This window comes from Falco punctatus (assembly GCF_963210335.1).
Source record: "Falco punctatus genome assembly, chromosome: 1".
NCBI classification, from domain to species: domain Eukaryota; kingdom Metazoa; phylum Chordata; class Aves; order Falconiformes; family Falconidae; genus Falco; species Falco punctatus.
Genome location: NC_137580.1, coordinates 3,879,835 through 3,892,100, shown reverse-complemented (window position 1 = coordinate 3,892,100; position 12,266 = coordinate 3,879,835). Strand labels below are relative to the sequence as shown.

The 12,266-nt window shown below is 41.1% G+C and overlaps 1 protein-coding gene across 3 annotated transcripts in view; it reads right to left on the bottom strand.

Annotated features, from left to right (window-relative positions):
* WWC2 (WW and C2 domain containing 2) overlaps window positions 1-12,266 on the bottom strand; it is a 105,340-nt gene that overhangs the window by 14,466 nt on the left and 78,608 nt on the right. The window contains exons 13-19 of one of the 3 annotated variants that reach the window (XM_080379284.1): window positions 9,820-9,900; window positions 9,650-9,736; window positions 6,259-6,451; window positions 4,455-4,619; window positions 3,604-3,719; window positions 2,412-2,604; window positions 300-464 (exon numbers count right to left, since the gene is read on the bottom strand). In XM_080379284.1, the coding sequence (XP_080235410.1) occupies window positions 300-464; window positions 2,412-2,604; window positions 3,604-3,719; window positions 4,455-4,619; window positions 6,259-6,451; window positions 9,650-9,736; window positions 9,820-9,900 (1,000 nt within the window). The remainder of the gene's footprint in view (window positions 1-299; window positions 465-2,411; window positions 2,605-3,603; window positions 3,720-4,454; window positions 4,620-6,258; window positions 6,452-9,649; window positions 9,737-9,819; window positions 9,901-12,266) is intronic. The other 2 variants (XM_080379285.1, XM_080379286.1) reach the window with 2 other exon arrangements.

The window sequence follows — 12,266 nt, the reverse complement described above, 5'->3', positions numbered from 1 at the left end:
CTGACATGCAGGGAAATGCACGTTTTGCAGACAGCCAGCACAGGCACCTGTGTTACTTCTTTCCAACAGGATCTATTTTTGCCCTAGCAAAGATGTTTTGCAAGAGTACACAACTCTGCTGAAAGTCAATTCTACTATGCATCAGGTCAGTTAGGGAAAGAAAGGATCTCGAGAAAGCACAGGCTCTGCCTCTCGCGGAGAAAATTGGTACATGACTCACTGTCATTAATGCATCATTCCCAAGAAGTTAAATGACTCTTTAGTTAATAGCTCTTCGTTCCAAGTGTTTTTCCTCTTACCCTACAGATGTATTGGTTCCGCTCGCCTGGAGAGAAGGTTTGTGAGCGCACTATCATGCTGTTCCTGACAAAGGGACGCTGTCTTGAGCTCCAGCTGGCTCTGTCCTTGGGTCGGACTGTTGCGTTCTTGTTAACCGATTCCTCAGTGTTAGTCTCTTTATCAACCTAAGAAAAATAATTTAGTTTATAAGAACTACTATACCCAGACACGTGCCACCACATAGTTTTTGTGCCTTTGGATTTTACGAGCTTTTTTGTTACCTTGTGGCAGATGGAAAACCAGCAGCAGCAAAAAGCGTCTTGCACATACAGAGAAGCTATGCTAAGGAAATAAACACAGAATTCCCAAAATGCTTAACTGTGTGGAAAGTCTTTGAAGGTCATCTCTGTATCCAGGAAAACCAAACCAAAGCTTTTGCAGAAAGGCCTTTGTTGCCCTGCAAATGTCCTGATGCAACCACAGTGCAACAAGTGTTTTGCTTTGCCATTTGCAGGCATTATTATTGCTGTTACGCGTTTAGATTTATTTTGAGAACAGCAAGGTTCTGCGATGCTCCAGGTGGTGCCTGTGCACATGGAAAGGGGCAGCTGGGAAGCGTACATTGCCCAGGTTCTTCCACGCATACCATCGTGCAGCCCCCAGGCCCCAGCAGCAGGGCTGCTTTATGGCAATCTGCAGAGCTGCACCAGCCTTGTGAACCCAGGGAAAAGACATTTTGCTAGCTGCTGGCCCTCGGAACGGCCTGCTGCCTACTACAGGTGCCCCACACATGCCACGGGGAGCCTCAGGGGCCGACACCCCCATGGGTGGCGCAGCCTGTGCTTGCTTACATGCAGCAATCATCTTGACAGCTGCGCTAGAGCAAGCACCGCGGCAGCTGGCACATCTGATGTAACTGATGTGCACTGGGGCATTTTCTTCAACTTGGGTAATTTAAGGAGGTTCACGGTTTTCAACGTGCAGGTGATAAATGCAACGACCTAAATAGCACGAGTGCAGCCCTGAGAGGACCTGGCACACGGAGATCTACGCTGTGGCTGGCTCTCCAACGAGGTCTGCTATGTCTTTCACTCACTGTCCAGATCATCCAGCCCAGGCTTAGCAAAACGCCTGTGTGCGTGCCTAACCTTCAGATGTTGTCCTTGGTGGCTCCCCTTGCCGCGTTAGGGCTTTGATCTGTATTTGCTTGCTACCCAGCAGACTGTCAGTCCTTTTATACCATGACCTTAGCTCATTTGGCATCTTGCCACATTAATTGGAAGTTAATTACAGTTTCCAGCAAGTCCACTGAGGTGTTGAACTTCTGTATCGTCACAAACTTGAAGGAACGAGATGTCATTCTTTGCCTTTTTACCTTTGCTATTTTACAGAACCTGTGGGTTTAATGCATGCAAGAGTGTTTTCATTAAGATGCAGAAAGGTGGTTTCAAATCTTTATTTCTAGAGTATGTGTTACCACGTTAGGGATACGTTTACTAAAAACTTACTAGAAGTGCTTTCAGAAGGGTGGAATATAATTTAAAGCAAACAGTTAACAAGAACATGGGATCAGAATTTATGTACAGTGTGTGGGTAGTTCTACAGTACACCGTTTGATACACATTTTGGAATTTTCTATGATTAAACTTTCCTCCTCTGCTAAGCCAGTTTTTGTATTTCACACCCTAAAATAAAGAGAAGAAACAAGCAAATCCCCTCACTGGTTTAAAGATCTTGACCCCTGTTCTATCTTTCCCCCCTGTTTATCAGATGAATCAGGAAAAAAGAGGAAACAACAAAACAGATGTGCAAAAATATTTTAAGTATGTACCAGCTGATGCTACTGAACTGCACTTGTGTTTTGAATATTCTCCCTACGCAACAAAAAAAAGTGAAGAAACACATTTTTAGTTAATTGTCTTTGACTTGGGAGTTCTGCCTAGCGTGTCTGCTAAGTGTCCTCTTTGTAGTTCAGAACTGACCGCCCCGATTTCATTAAAGTCCATACTGACAAGTGTGCAGCACGTGTGTGCGTGGCCAAGGCCATGCAGCAGTATTCTGCATTAACTGCTTAAAACCAGACCTGCGGCCGCAGTAAGATACCGTAGGAACGCGCGTTTTAAGGTATTCACCAGTGTTCGCATTACAGCAGCTTGCTGGCTTCCTTGGGCCTCGTCACTGGGCTCTCCGTCCTTCTCGTGATCCGTTTCTGGTGCGTCAGCGAGTAACCCCAAGTCCTCAGCACAGCTGCCTTCTGCTGCCAGCTTGATGCCATCTTCCTCTTCATCCACAATTTCATCAGAGGCTTCTGCGAGCATTTCTAACCTATATGAACAGAAGCAGCCCACGTTTATTCGTAAAACTGAAAACACCCACCAGAGGAAGACTTCAGAAGGCCTAGGCCTTCACCCAGCATAACGGATGCGTTTTCCTGACAGGGCAAACAAGAGTATCACCCAAACGCTTCCGTTAAGTTCTTGTGAAGCACACTTCATTATATGCTCCAGTAAAACCCAGCAAGCTCTGCTACCTTCAAGGTCATTACGACAACACTGCACTATGTTCAGTAGCTGAAGGTTGACAATGTTGAAGGACTTGGGTTGCAATAAATTCATAAAACAAATGAGCAAGACTCCCCTTCCACCATAATAAAGCATGCATTCATTTCTACGCTGCAGCTAAGAAATTGCACAGGAACAGTACTCAACACAGCAATTTAGCAAGAAATCTGTTTCTTGAGAAAGCTCACAACTTCTTCAAAAACAAGACCATCACTGGAAGCACACACACTGACTCTGCAGCCTTCCTCAAATCCTATTAGTTGCTTATTATAGTTAATGCAACTAATGCTTGATACAAGACATTCTGGTACGCTTCCAGTGGCTCAGCCTCCTCAAGTGGTTTCACTGGAAGATGTATACGGAATGCAGGAGCATCAACCGTAGGAGTTAACAGAGCAGCCAAGACATTTGTCAACCTAAAAGAAGGTGACTGAATTGACCGCACAAGGGAACAAGACCTCACCCCAGTTCCAGTGGTGGTGAGGCACTGGCCCAGGCTGCCCAGAGCAGCTGTGGGTGCCCCATCCCTGGCAGTGTCCCAGGCCAGGCTGGATGGGGCTGGGAGCAGCCTGGTCTGGTGGAAGGTGTCCCTGCCCATGGCAGGGGGTTGGAACTAGATGATCTTTAAAGGTCCCTTCCAACCCAAACCATTCTATGTGCTTATGGACTCCTCCAAAAGTACAGCTCTTTCATTTGTCTAAGAATAGGAGGAATAAGTGGAATCATTCAGGCATGAACAGAGAGGGAGGAGAAGTGGCTTTACCAGTCTTCCTCAGAGCCCCTTTGCTCTTGTTCCTCCTCCTCCTCGTCTTCAGCCAGCTCTTGTTCTACTGCTTCCAGCTCAGCAGATGTCCTCTCTAGCAGAGCTGACACAGCATCCTGCTCACAAAAGAGATGAAAACAGAATTGAGTGATACACAACACAGAGAAAAAAAACCCAAACAACTCTTGCAAGAGCTGCATTACCCTGCTGGTCCCCGGCACCAGCAAAAACATGACTCAGCTCACAAGTATAAGGGGTTTGAACTGTCAATGCATAGCACATTAACTGATTGTTCTCCGTCAAAAATAGATTGTTTGTAAAACAATACTGCAATCAGATATGCTCCTGTCATCCTTTAACGTCTAGTCTCTCCTCATACTTCTAATATCCCTATGTAATAAAATGTTGGTTCTTAAAAGTTACATTTTTTAACATCGTTCTTTTAAGAAGGTGATGCACACTTAAAGCCACTGCACTGAAAATGCTAAGTATGCAAATTCAAATAATTAATAAATAGCAATTTTTAATGTGGGCTTATGAAAATAAATGGAAAAATTAAGGAAGCTCTTCAATAACATTCTTTCTAAAGTGAAACACAGCTTAAGCATTTCAAATTAGAGTGCAGTTTTGAATCCCACTAAGAAGCATCAGCCCTCCCTATCCATACCTGCTAACAAATCCGGACCCACTCAGGCACAAAGTCACTACAGGCAGAAGCGCCTGCAAGACAACAGGGCTTGGGACCTTCAAGGGAGGAAAATTCATTTATTCAAATAACCACAGGGCAATGGCACAATTAGAATCTGTGGCTTTTTTCTTGCTATTACAGTAATAGCCGACACATTGCTCACCAAGTCCAAAGAGTCCAGTGACTGCTTGGTTAAGAGAAACACGGATTCTTCGTTTTGTTCTTTGTTTTTTTTGCCAGGAATTTGCTTGCAAGGCAACAGGTTGTACCACAGAGTACAAATCTCATCAGAAAACGATAAATCTGCCAGACTGATCTGAGTCCCAGCCTGCACAAAATAAGAAGGGGGAAGAAAATTGTTTAAATTTGTTTTATTTCCTGCAGAACAGCTGAAAACAAATTCTACAATATTTATCATGTAAAATAGGCAGCGCGAATTTGACATGAATCTTAATTCCCTTTTTAACTGGACAGTTTTCTATTTCCCTAGTTAAAATAAATAGAAGTACATGGAAAGCTCCTTCATATTGCCTATTCTGCCATCCTTTATTTCAGCCTGCAGAATTTCTCCCCACATGCACACACCCCTAACCCTCTACATCACTGTAACACACGTGTCTGCTTTCTACAGCATCCAATAATGAAAAACCGTGTCAATGAAACCTGCAGCATCAACTCACGGAGCAGCAAGTTTCAGTCAATTTTTCAGTGGTTCCACCACAAAAATCATCAATACAGCAAACAATAACAGATGACCTTGTTTGCTCTAACCAGTGAAGAAGCAGATGAAAAGTCAGGAAAGAGATTAAGAAACCTTTTCATCTGGACAAGCGCTGATATCCACCGAGTTGGCACTGGGGGAAAAGTTATGAAGTACTTGTGTTGGGGCTGTGCCTCGGAGATTAAAATACTCTGTTCTTTGGCAAAGCAAATGGTCTTCACAGCTACCGGGCTGCGTAGGTGGCTCCTGTCAAGACTCTGGTCATGTTGCCCAGGGCTTTCTGCTGGGGGTGGGACTCCCAGCTCTTTCTTTTGGCCTTGGGATTAACCCATATGTGGTTAACCACAGTTAACCCAGTGGTCGGTTTTTTTGTTGTTGAGGTTTTTCCTTCACCTTTGCAGCCTGCATTCTATTGCATTTTTGTTCTACTGCCCTTCCCTTACCTGAGGCGAAAACCCTTACCTATTGAAAAAGGCCAACGTATTCCCCAGGAATTAACTTCTACATTTTTGAAAGTGAGAGGCTGTTCCCGGTAGTTGGAGTTGATGAAAACCCCACCAGATTCCAGGGTGTTGTAACTAAAAATCTCACTGTGCTAAGGCAACTCATGGTAAAAGACTAAACTGAGTTGTACCAGACCACGCAAAAGCAATGTGAATGTAAATGAAGCATGGCTAATTAGGTGATGACTACAATTAACAAAATCTAAAAAGTGCCGGTTTCCAATAGGCTGGTCTAGAATGTCATGCCTTTTTATCATTTCTATAGATCATAAAAACTAAAAAGTTCAACATCATATAATTCCAGCAATGTGTAAAAATGTAATTTGGTTTGTTCTTTGTGACGAGTTGTGCCAATAAAGGTTTGCTTTTTTTTTTTTTTTTTTTTTTTTTGACATACTGTGGCTCTCATTCACCTTTTACTTTAAATTCTAGGGTTAGAGTAACATTGCAATGCAGTTTATGGGTTTTTTAATACATAAAACTGTAAAGATGGAATAGAAATCTGTAATTAAAGGGTGAAGTTAATGCAGCGTTAGAAGTATCAAAACACCTCCTTAAAAGTTCCATCCAGGATTAGATTCTGCATCAGGAATTTCAGAGAAAGGTGGTATTAAGTACTAAGCGACAACCAAGCTACGCTTCAGTTTGTCTCCAAGTACTGTGGAATTTTAGTGCCTTGACCATCCAGAGGGGACATCACAAACAAATGCATGCCCAAAGGTGTCAGAAATAAAACTGCATACCAAGCATTCCTCCCGACGACTTCTACTGACGGCACAAACGTCTACTCTCAGCGTCTTCTGTAGCAGCGTGACTTGGGAAATGGCCACTCTGAGTATCTCATTGAACAATATGGTTTCCATGGCAGGATGAACTTTTGTGCGGAACAGACAGCTGATATCAGTTGAGGATGGAAGTACTGCTACTCTAATATACCTGCCAGAAACAAACCCAAAAACTTCACCTGTATTTAAACTGTCACTTGCTGGTGATGCATTACAGAAGTTGACCCCATCAGCTACAGGACTGCACAGCAGGAAAATTAAACAGCAACAAATCAGAGGTGGAATGGAAAAGGGCTGAAAAAGAGAAGTGAGAAACTCCTCCTCCTCCTGCAGAAACATTTCCCAAAAAGAAATTTCTGTGCCTGGGAAGGTAGTAGCAAGAGGGATAGCTATTTCTGTCTCTATCCAAATTTACCCTCCGGTTTAGTACTGTGAACACTGAAGATCATGTCACAGATGGGAGGAAACACGATCTTCATGTTAATTAAAAAAATGAGAAAAATTTGGGTGGATGTAAAAATTAAACTCTTCGAACGATGCGAGCAGCACTAAGAAGAATTGATGTCTCAGTCTTTTCAAGAAACAAACAGAACAAAACCTCCAAAGAAACCAGAAAACTGAGGAAGATGAGGAAGAAAATAGCTAGGGCCACAGCTGCTTAAGATCAGTTTGTAATATATAAGTGAGATTCAGCAGAATGCATCTTGCAAGCCTAAGTCTAAGCACAGGGAATAACTTTAAATTATTATGCAGCTGCATTCTTTTTATGGAACGAGTATGAACGGATATTATGTGGATAAAGGTAATACTAGCTAACTTGCAGGTCTCACTTTAGCTGGAGCTTGATAAAGTAAAGACATTCCTAATGCAATTTGTAATGTTATTTACCTACTGCACAGCTTCTCATACACGTGAACGAGCACAGTAATTGTTTTACATCTTTTCAGTGCCTACGCATTAGTCTGTTTCTGGTATTTGCTTTAAATATAATTGACATTCACTACAGAATGCGATGAAGCTAGCTAAAAGCAAGAAGAGAAAGTGGGCCAAGGAAAATTATTCTGGAAAGAAACGCGTTCTCCCCCAAATTATAGTACTATTGCTATATTTTCTGGTAATGACTTTGTACATACTGTTATTATTATTAAAAACCTAGTTTTACATTAATCAAACCAGGTCTGTGAGGTATAGATTAATAAATTAATAAATCAGGTCGGTGAGAAATTTGATTTTGTTCTTTGAATTTGGGCATAGCCTTTAATTCCCCAATTATGTCGAGCTTCTTCGGAGAAAGAATAAGAATTGTTTGGTTTGCAGGTATAACCTGGATCGCAGGTACCCAGCCTTGACAGACCAGTCCCACAGTGAGTGGTAGTGTCACGTAATTCCCGTAACGCTGCTGCCGTGTTCACATCAATGTAGGTGAGCCATTTGCATGGTCTACTGAAAACAGCCATTTATACAGCTTAAGCAATTAGGAAACATTTAGAAAAGAGGTAGGAATAGAAGAGAAAGTATATTAAAAGTATGTTTAAAAAGTGGTTCATTGGACCTTTCTTTTAATAACTGTTAGCCAATTTATTGGCATCAGGCCAGAATGAAGGGTAAACAGAAAACTAAAAGACAAATTGTTCACTGGCTTTGTTTTACAAGAGTGCTTACTTTCATTTTAATTAAAAAAGTTAAAAAGTCAACCAATGCCTCAGATTTTGCTGTGACAAACCTGTGACTTCTAAACCGATGAAAAAATGATCTTGACACAAATAATTAGTATTCAGCTAGGCTCTACCTACTCTAGAAGTGAACAGCTTTTACAAACAGCATGGAAACAGGTATCAATCAGTATGACCTCATGTCAGATCTATTCCTCTGTGTGTGAAGGTTCAATACGGTACTAATCTATCCAATTTGATGTTCTAGAAAATACAGTTATAACATAGCATTGCTTTCCAGACCCAATTTTTACCATTTTACGTATGTGCAGTATATACATATAGGTACACAATGGCAAGTGACAGAAGAAATGCTGCTTGAAAGGTCCTTCCTTTACCCTGTCCCTTCTCCTCCTTGTTTTGCGTAGCTCTAGTTTTATTAAATCTTTTTAGCAGCAGCAGGTCTGGACTTCTGCACTGAAGGCACTTGACTACTAATTACAACCTCATTCTTTAATTCCTAAAAAGATGCCAGCTATGACCTACCTTTATCTTACTGAACATTTTGTTTACTTTTTTTTTTTTAATATGTTCTACATCATCTACTTTTCCTCTCAGTTGTGTCAAACTATTCTTCTACAGTTTTTCTCTATTCTTGTGCTAAATGCTAGTGAACTTGGAAGGTCAGCAGGGGGAAGATGGAAGATGGAGGTCAGAGAAGGAAGAATGGTAGTAGATAACCGTTTGCTATTAAACCCAAACAAAAACAAATGGAAAAATCCAGCTACCACCCAGACCTGTATTTCTATACATCCTTTCCATATTCAGTGGCCTTCCTATTGAGCTGCCAATCAAATTCAAGGTGACGGGGGCGGGGGGGGGGGGGGGGGGGAAGGGAAGCAGCAAGAAAACCAAATTTTCCAAGGATCAATTATGTTCTACAGTAATCTTATTAAGCTTCTCAATAGTTTAAGAAACCTTTCCAATCTGCAAAAAAGCTCACTGAAGTACAAGGTCCCCAAGGAGCCAGGGCAAGCTGCACTGACTTGTACAGATGAGAGGTTTGGATTAGAGCCTCAGTGGTAACGTTCTGTTATTCAGACATTTGTGTTCATTTCCTACATACGATTTCCACTGTAATTACTTTTAGACCTTTCCTGTTGGTCCAATTCAACGCAAGAGCCAATTCTGAACAGACCTCCAAGCCGCAGTTGTTAGGGATGGCGTATCTCAGTGTGGCTGTGCTTGTCCACTTGCAATTTATCAAATTACCTCTTAGCTTTAAAAGATTGCTTAGAAGACACGTACCTATTTTAACTTCATTTTACATCAAAATGCCACAAAAATGTAAAACGGTGACGTTCTGAGTTGAAAGAATGGCAAAGTATCCATGTTTTTAGTAACTACAGAATAGCTGTTTTGCGCTCACAAAGCTACAGAACATTTAAAAACTCTAAACAAAGCATTATTTTAAAAAACCCTTTCTGTTCCGCTTTAGTGGAATATACAAATTTCCTGATAACTTTTTTCTCTTGCAGCGTTGCTGGATTATGTAGAAGTATTACTACAGTTTGAAAAGTGTTATACATATTTCAGTGCTGTTAAGCATTAAATCAACCCATTCCTTTGGAGAATTTGTACATTTATTATTATACGCTCCTATTTCAACACTACTGCTCAGTGATTGTTTGACTTACACTCTAGAGCCAAGGGGGACAGAAAACGCTGGGAGATTTCTGAGCTGTACGACGATGATCACAAAACTTGAATTGCTGTGGTCGTATCTGTTAAAGAAAGGACAACATGAGGGAAATTTACTATTCGCATTTATGTATGAACAGATATATTCCCTCTGCTGGTCACTTACCTGAGTCCTATTTGTACCTGGGCAGTCTCTAGAGTCGTTGCATCATCTTCACTATATACAGTGTCCTCGGTTTCATTTGGTCTAGGGCAAACAGGCAAATATTCAGATTTAGAAAAATTCATAGTTTGCTTTCGGCAATAATTCAGGCATGTGTATACAGGATGTATATAGATCCTCCTAAACAGGCTGATTTAATTACAGTGTGCACTCCAAACGAGAATTTCAGAGCCCAGACAATAGCAATGCCTGTTTTAGGGACAGTCGCTGCCTGGGTGGTTTGGCAACTCCAGCAATGCATCGGAAAGGCCTCGGGATGATTAATGAAGCAGGCCAGGCTAACAGGCAACAGAAAAACCCATGACATCTTCCTACACATACTTAGTACTTCTTTATCCCCCGAATACGAAATTGGAAATTAAAATTTGTCATAAACATCAGGCCACATGTGACACGGCTTCGGAGAGTATTTGAGAAGCAGCAGCTCTGTAAAATAAATAGGCTTCTGTGCAAGCAAGAAGCATCTTTCCTCTGAGTCTGTTTTCAGAAGTATTCAAAGAACCAAAGGAACTCAAGCCTTGCAGCTGAGGAGCGACTCTAGCATTGAACGGAATTGCAGAGAATCCATGTGGCAAAATAATTCCAGTCATTTTCTGGGAGGTTTGAGCGAGGATGTGGTATTAATGTGTTTCATTGATTTTTAAAACTAGACTGTTGGGATCAATAAACAAGATCAAGATAGAAAATGCCAAGGTAGGAAGTGTGGAGAATGACACAGACATCCCAGAAGACACGACAGCATTATCTTAAGACTGCATTTAGGGGGTTGCTTTTTACTATTCATTTCCTCTCTGATGGCTAATTTGATAGGGTGAATTTATTTCCTCCCCTGCCTTAAATTACTCAATACAAAGGACTGGCCCATACAGCAGAAATCACTGACTGTAACTTTAGGAGTACACTGACAAGTGGGAAGTCATTCCATACACAGTGCTCGTAAAAACACTTTTACTAAACATAAGCGAGTCACACATAGGCACTCATTACCTCTTCACTACTTCCTGCTCTGTAATAATGAAGAGTACCCACACCTGGAGCTACCACGGAATAAAAAGAGCCTGTAAATCTTAGCTTGTACAAATGGCAATAGTTTCCTTTTGTACACAGGCTCAGGGGATGCAACTGTTGTCATTTCCTCTTTTCCTGAGTAATTATAGGAAGACAACAGGAACTTGTTCTGTTTTCCACCCACCCCACCACCTGCAGTCGCTGGAGGACAGCCAAAGACTTGCTCCACGGAACATCCACAGCTTTTGGTCCAATGTCTGTTCATTTCTATCCACTGGACTTGTAACTAGAGCAAAGACTAAGTTTTTGCTCACAGTGGCTCAGAACTGAAACAAAACGGAAAGGCAATAATGCTTATTGAACGAAAATACAGTCACAGCCACTCAGTCAAGTGAAGGTTGAGTTTTTAAATAGATGGGAATTTATTTCAGCCTAAGAAGTTGCATTAAGTCTAACTTAAGACTTGGAGTGAACTAATACTAGGATTCAGAGTTCAGGGTGAAATACGGGTCCATGACCTAAGGTCAGATCGAATGGGTGGTGTATCACTTCAGGAGAAGTCCCTTTTGTATTTGAGCTTCTTTTTATTTGGTCTCATCTATTTTTATTACCTTTTAAGTTTTGAAAGGCTTGACAAGTAGAAGTAATTTCATCAGAGGCCAATAAAACCCATTTATGATACATAATGCACCTTTACCTGTCATAACAGAAAGGCATTTAGGCTGGCAACAGAAGACATGTGTCTACATCTTCGTAACCATCCTGCTAAAACATCTCCCTCAATATTCAAAAGGACAAAAAAATTCTTAGCGTCAACAACTTGCCAAAACTGAGGTGAAAAATAAAGAAAGATTTTGCTTTCTCTTATAGTTTGACATAGTCTTGATTATGCAGTCTGAAGTTCGTTGTTCTCACTGCCAGAAAACAGACAATACTGTATAAACTAGTACACAGAATCCTGTAGAAGTTACGTCTTGTCAAAAAGCAACAGCAAATACATTTCTTACATCCTGTTCACCACAGTGAAGCATGAGCATTAAACCCCTAACCTGGATTATTTTTATATCAACATTACAACTGAGGATTTTCTTATCTTTCCTATAACCTCTTTTTTTAAAAAGAAAATATTAAAGAGAACTCCTATGCAATCTGAAGATTGTACCTAAAAACCCAAGGAGTAACAAGAGTCACTCTGAGTAGAGTTAATACAGCCACATGGCAGAACCCGTGTAGTTTAAATCTAGCTTTTCTCCTAGGAACACTCCTAGCAAGAAAAAATAAAATAAATAAAATTCACCAAGATTAGAAGGTAGCATATTAATGCCACTCAACCAAGTTATACAAGCACACTGATGCAAATTTATTAGCTTAAAAAAAAAACC